At 43.5% G+C, this 7,314-nt stretch overlaps 1 protein-coding gene across 1 annotated transcript; it reads left to right on the forward strand.

The window, feature by feature from the left end:
• The first annotated feature begins 3,564 nt into the window (after positions 1-3,564).
• Positions 3,565-4,699, forward strand: LOC150033610 (uncharacterized). Its single transcript, XM_090316990.1, has 2 exons — positions 3,565-3,802; positions 3,984-4,699. The coding sequence occupies exons 1-2, from the start codon at positions 3,565-3,567 to the stop codon at positions 4,697-4,699; spliced, it is 954 nt and encodes a 317-aa protein (XP_090173116.1).
• The last annotated feature ends 2,615 nt before the right edge of the window (positions 4,700-7,314 follow it).

Consider the following 7,314-nt stretch of genomic DNA (forward strand, 5'->3'; position numbering starts at 1 on the left):
ACGTTGACGCTCTTTCTATATTGTTTCTAATCTCTATTTCATCATTTTTATTCATCTCCCTTAATCTTTCATTCACACCATGTATCAGACTCTTAATCGTAGTATTAAAAGCTATGATAATTACCATTGTCATCTCCCTGTCTATTTCCATTCATCCATAATCCATTTTCTCTATGATGTTTTCCTAATTCCTTGGGTAAATAGAAAGAATTAAGCGAGTGAATTAATTATGTTAAAAAAATAATTAAGTTTAGCTAAAACATGCTCGATGGCATCTTCACCTGTGAGAGCAGAAGTGAAGATGTTATTCCGCCTATCGAGAGAGGATTGGAAGAATGCATTAACTAAAGCAAGAAGTAGTTCCAGAGATGGAAACAACCTTGCGTTCATCACGTTCATCCCTGTTTCACCATAGAGATATGGGAATGCGGCCGATCACCGAGAGGTGTACGCTAAGGGAAAGCTGAACTTTAGTTGCATCTGTAACGCAATTGACAAACTTGCGATGTTTTTACTATTTATTCTTTCTCTTTCTGCTTCATCCATAAAGACTTGCCATCGCATACATCGATTCTTTGTACAACTTCATAGTCAGTTCTCGATCTCAGTATCATGTATCATGTATCTTGTATCTCGTATCATATTAGTTTAGGATTTTACAGCTGTCGGCGTCCAAATTCTATAGATAGCCCTTTAGATCTTCATTTTGAGACATCCGAGCTTCTGCCTCAAGACAGAAGTTTGTGATGACAAATGAGAGCCTGAAAGAGATTTCCAGTGAGAATTCCTCATCTCCACAACCCAGACCGAGTGACAATCGAAGCATTCGTCGAAGATAGAGCTCGAGAGAGACATCTCCACCATTCAACCATGACACCACTGACAACCTTGACGCAGATTCCTTCATCTCCCTTCTAATCTCTGTATTGTATTACATTTTAGCTTGAGATATTAAGATATTTTGTGATCAATGCAAATCCTAATTCCTCCATTATCGTCTTCTTCATCATCTTCATTTTTGTCATATTTTATCTTCAGCGTTTATTTATCAAAGTTAATCGCATGCTTAATCGTGTAGCCTAGAGATAGGACGCATGAAACAACCCACCGAGAGGTGTGTGTTGTGCGAGTATAGTGAGTTAATCCTCTTTGCTTGGTGAAAGGCTGTAGCAATGCTTGTCTATGGGATGTTGCATTGCTTGTCTATAAGGTAAATAGCCGCGTCTAACTGCCTTAAAAGGTTAGAGATGGAACGCACTAAGCAAGGTTCACATTATTCCTAGAGATAGGCACAATCTTATGCTCAACGCAACCATGCACTATAGATATATAGTCATGCAGCTGACCACCGAGAGATGTGATGCGTTAGTGCAATGAGCTGGGATTAGTCGGGCGATTTAAGATAGTAAACATCACTATGCGTTATTGGTTGTTGTGTTTCTACCTATTCTCATTGTAAACCTTCTAGTGCTCAATCTGTTTAGTTAGGAGTAGGAGTAATGTATAAGTCATTTAAACTTTCTTCGCTTTATTTTTTTATTCCTCGCCCTAAACACATCACTTCACAAAATATTATTGAGTGACAAGTCCCCGTGTTCGACCTCGTATCACCCGAGAAACTTGCGTTTGTGTTATACTTGGCACAAGCGTAAGAAAACTTGTGATAGGAATGCGTGGTCATTGCATGCTAAGATTAACGCATCATCATTCCGACGCATGACCTTAGACGCATAGGAGCAAACGCATCAGTTATGTCTAACGTATGATTTCATGTTCAAACCCATCCATCCTTAATAATTAAATAAAATAAAACAAAACCCATTCCTAAATTATTCCAACAAGTTTTTGGCGTCATTGCCGGGGACTTCAGCAACAAGAACTAACCAGAAATTCCGTTTGTATTTGTTGTAGGGACACTTCAATTAAGGGAAGTATTACAAGTTACGCCTAGGCTTGTGAACGTGTATGAACAGGGAGAACACTCTTGAGTTTAGATACGACCCCGAGATTGAATGGACCTTCTGGCATAGGAATCGATCCAACCGTCGTTGAAGGTTGAGACAACAGTTACTCATACAGCAAGAAAGGGAAAGAGAAATGGCGGAAGAACAATAAAATCAGCAACTGGCACATGCTGCACAGAACCCAATCCTGATGGCAAACAACAGCACACATCCTATGAGAGAGTACGTTTCCCCTATGCTATATGATTTCTCTCCAGGAATCATATATCCGATGCCTGATGGAACCAGGTTTGAAATGAAATCTGTTATGCTCCAAATGCTCTAGACTGCTGGGCAATTTGGGGGTAGCCGTGGCGAAGATCCTCATGCCCATATGAAGCGTTTCTTGAAAACATGGAATTCCTTTGTGATTCCTGGAATCACACCAGAGGCAATCAGGCTCTCCTTGTTTCCCTATTCTTTGCGAGATGACGCAAAGCATTGGGTAAGTTCATTAGAGCCTGGGGAAATCACCACATGGGAAAAGTTGGTGGAAAAGTTTATGCAGAAATACTTCCCACCTACCCCCAACGCGAGGAGGCGTCGAGAAATCATGAACTTTGAACAGGAAGACACTGAGACTTTGAGCGCTGCATGGGAGCATTTCAAGGGCTCGGTCAAGAACTGTCCGAACCACGGACTGCCTTTAACTATTCAGATGGAGACGTTTTATGGCAGACTAAATAAGGCGTCACAGATGGCAGCAGACACAGCAGCAGCCAGAGGACTGATGGACAAATCCTATACTGAAGCTAAAGAAATATTAGATCGCATTGCCAAACATAACATGGAGTGGGTAGATGACACAGACGATGGAAGATATGACAGACGAAGAAGATCTCAGAACATTAACTCTGTTGATGCCAACGCAATAGCCACACTCTCCACTCAAATGGCTACCATGACCAACCTTCTACAGAACATAACACTAGGTAACGCACCAAACCAGCAGAAGGTGAATCAAGTGGAGGCGTTAGGGCAACCTGGGGTAACCTGTGTGGGATGCGGAGATTTTCACTCATATGCTGAGTGTCCTCAGAACCCTCAGTCAGCATGTTTCATCAAGAATAACCCATTTTCTAATACTTATAGCCCTGGATGGAGAAACCATCCGAATTTTTCTTGGACAGGAGAAAATCAGCAAGAGCACCACCCAGGCGTGAGCCATAAGCAAAGGAATGGACCGCCATTTGTCTTTCAACAAATGCATCAACAACATCAACAACCCTTCAATAGAGGCAGCCACGCATCGAGTTCTGGAACTCCGGGGGAAAACCTATTGAAGGAGTATATAGCCCAGAACGATACAATGCTGAAGAGCCAGACATCATCAATCAGAAACCTGGAACTCCAGATGGGGCAGATTGCAAGCGAGTTGAAAAGCAGGCAGCCAGGCGTTCTACCCAGCAATACAGAGACACCTGGGAATAATAACGGGAAAGAGCAATGTCACGCAGTAACGTTACGGAGTGGAAGAGCCCTTGCAAAAAGAAAGATGAATCCAAGAAACAATAGTCCTTCGAAAGAATGCATTACATGTACAATGGATTAGGAAGAGAGAATGCCAGAAAATACAAGCCATTTGGAAACCGGCACGTCTAACGTGGGAAAGCAAAAGGTGCTTCTGAACGCACCATTCCCCAGGCGTCTAATGAAGAAGAATGATGAACATCAGTTCAAGTGCTTTCTCGAGCTTCTAAAGCAGCTGTACATCAACATTCTACTCATAGAAGCTTTGGAGCAGATGCCAACATACATGAAGTTTTTGAAGGATACTTTGACGAAAAAGAGAAAAGTCAGTGAGAAAGAAGTAATAGCACTAACGCAGGAATGCAACGCATTAGTAAGCAACAAGCTACCACAGAAACAGAAGAACCTAGGGAGCTTCATAGTTCCTTGTTCAATTGGAGGATTAGATGTGGGTCATGCGTTGTGCGACCTAGGATGAAGCATCAATCTCATGCCCTTTCAGTTTTTAAGAAATTGAGGATTGGCGAGGCACAACCTACTTCTGTCACCTTCAACTCGCTGATAGGACAATTAAGTACCCGGAAGGGAAGGTTGAAGATGTTTTGGTGAAGGTTGACAATCTCATATTCCCAACAGACTTCATTATTCTGGATTATGAAGCATATAGGGAGGTTCTAATCATCCTTGGACACCCTTTCTTGGCTACTGGGAAAGTTCTGATTGACATGCATAAAGGTGAGCTAACCATGCACGTGGATAATGAAGAGGTGAAATTTAATGTGCTCAACGCATTAAAATTCCCAGACAGTGATGATTGTCAGCTAAACAATATTGAATTGACTGAAGAAGAGACTCGAGTATGTGAAGTTCTCGCGCTGGAGGGAACCCTGAAGGAATCCGAGCCGCCAAGTCTGAGTGAGCGGCAGACAAAGCCAACGCGTCCTTCACTCGAACCACCACCTGAACTCGAATTAAAACAGTTACCTGGGCATTTGAAATACGCTTTTCTTGGAACTAATAATACATTGCCTGTTATCATTTTCGTTAATCTCACAAAGCCTAATGAAGATTCACTCTTGCAGATGTTGAAGAAACATACACGTGCAATAGGGTGGACACTTGCAGATATTCGTGGCATAAGTCCATCCTATTATATGCACAAAATTAGTCTGGAGGAAGGGAAGACGAGTCAATCGAACCTCAAAGAAAGCTTAACCCCATTATGAAAAAAGTGGTCAAAAAGGAGATTTTGAAATGGCTGGACACTGGAGTTATTTATCCGATATCCGACAGTAGTTGGGTTAGTCCAGTTCAATGCGTTCCCAAGAAAGGGGGAACGACCATGATAGTAAACAATAACAATGAACTCATTCCTTCATCCTCCCCTCCTATAAAAAAGAGGGCGCCGCCTGACGTCAGCCACGATCATCTTCCCCTCCTATAAAAAAATCTCCTCCATTGCGCCTACGAACAAGTTTTTTTCTCTCTTGCTCAGCATCCCTACGAACCTCCATTTCTTCAGAAAACCTAGCACCTCAGCTTCACCAAACCTCCATTTTCTTTTCTCGCTCAGCATCTCCGGTGAATAATGTCGACCGACTTAGATTCTCAGAACAAAAGCTACAGCCTAGGCAACGATTCGATGGTAAGTTCCTTCTCCTCCTCTTCATTTTCGAGTTCACCACCACTTAACCCTAGGAAATCAACCCCCGTCTCTACCCAATCGACAGCCTCTTACGGCGGCGCTACCTCTGCTCAGCGTATGGCCATCTCTACACCTCCTTCCACCTTCGGGAAAGATTTGGCCAAGAGCTCCAAGATACCTGTAAACCCTCCGGCCAAAACTTCTCTGCTTAGGGCTAAAACCCCACAAAAACTAAAGTCTGCCCTTAAACCAGGGGTAAAAACACCAGCCAAGACCAGGATGCGTCTATCATCTATGGCCGCATCCAAACCTTATACCAAGCCTGCCCCACCACCATTTATCCCAACATAACCTTGGTGGGTGTAACGCATGAACCCCTTCCTAACTATACCCATACCGCACCATCTCCAACGGTGCGTCCACCTCCCCCTCTATCCATTGAACCCTTGGCCACAATTTACCCGGTAGAATTAGACACGTCCAACTAGCCATCACCTTCACCCATCTTAATATCCTCTCCAGGGACGCCTCACACCCTGCCATACACTCCACCTATCCCAGCCTCTGACAGTCCTACGTCAGAGCATAACCTTGAAGACTTGGCAGAGATAGTAAGACGTGATGAAGAGGAAGTATTTGGAGCTATTCTAGCATCGCTCAACCAAGAGCAAGAAGCAACTCAAGTGATGCGTTCAGATCCACCAAACGCATCACTCGCATTGGATGAAACAGAAAGATATGTAGCATTGCTAGAAGAAGTGATGGAAAATGAAGAAAGGGAAAAAAATGAAGAAAAGGAAGAGAATGAAGGAAGAGAAGAAGAAAGTAGAGAAAGGAGAGTTGGCCCCAACGCGTCGCAGCCACGCCCATCTGACGTGGATGAAAGGCCTATAAAATCAAAGAGAGTATCAAGAAAGCAAAGATTGATACTGGAGGAAGAAGAAGAAGAAGAAGTTGCACCCGGACTTGAGGGTGCAACGCGTAAAAAAGGGCACAACGCGTTAGAAGCAGAGTTGGAAAATTGCATGCCTGCGAAACAAGGGCGGAAGAAAACTAACCTCCAAAAGGAATTGGAGAATGAGTTGAGAGAATTGGCTAGAGAGGCCAAAGACCATGCGGCTGGGAAACGCAAGGTAATGGAGGCGTTACCTAAAAGAACCAAGGGAAGGAAGCGTCAGTTCAGTGACATCTTAGTAGAAAAGGGCTTCTTCCTTGAACGCCACCCTTTGCCAGTTTATATCAAGGAGACCATCAATGCATTAGGGTGGAGTCAATTTTGTGTTGGGCATGATCACATCTGGCTCAACCTTGTCCGTGTATTCGACATAGAGAAAAACACCGCCTTTGTTGAAGGGGTGTTAGTTCACTTCTCAGCAGAAAGAATTAATGAAGTGTTCAACCTAAGCAACATGGAGGGGAACCATATCTTGGAACAATCAACACCCAGTGAATTAGAAGATGCGTTGAAAGTGGTGGCCAAATCTGGAAGCAAGTGGCAGACATCAAGAAACGGATTCAAGATGCTTGCTTCCAGGAATTTGAATCCAGACGCAAATTTGTGGTGTTATCTTATTAAGCGTAGCATCATGCCTACAACGCATGATGAAACATTAACCAGAGAACGTGTCTTAGCCACCTACTGCATAATGCAATGTATCCCCTTGGACATTGGAAGGATCATTAGGGATCAGATCAAGGCCATCAAGAACAAGCCTAGAGGACAATTATACTTTCCATGGTTGATCTGCACATTATGTGAACACGGGGGCATCCCTCTGAGGGATGATTATGAAGCAGTCGATGGTCTAATAGGTATAAAGGCAGTAAGGCGTCTATTTCGAGGATCACAACATCAGCCAGCCTTACCAGCCAAGGAAGTAACACGAAGACCTCGACCATCAAAATGCGCCCCCAAGAAGCGACGCATCATAATAGTTGAACACAACGATGAGGCTTCAGAAAATGAAGAAGTTGAAGCTGAGCCAGCAATCTTAGCTGAGGAAGTGCAACCTGCTTTAGAGTTTATCCATGATTCGCCAACAGCCCAGCCAACAAGGAGCCCTGAGCAAACGTAGCAAGAACCCACTTTCATAGATCGGGACTTCTCTCAATCATTTACTTCGCCCCACCAAAGTCCAATTCACACTTTTGTGCCACCTTCAGTAATTTTCGAGCCAACTGGGTTAGGAACCAGTA

The sequence above is a fragment of the Benincasa hispida genome, chromosome 9 (genome assembly GCF_027475165.1).
Source record: "Benincasa hispida cultivar pf3 chromosome 9, pf3_genome.v1.1, whole genome shotgun sequence".
Taxonomy (NCBI): Eukaryota; Viridiplantae; Streptophyta; class Magnoliopsida; order Cucurbitales; family Cucurbitaceae; genus Benincasa; species Benincasa hispida.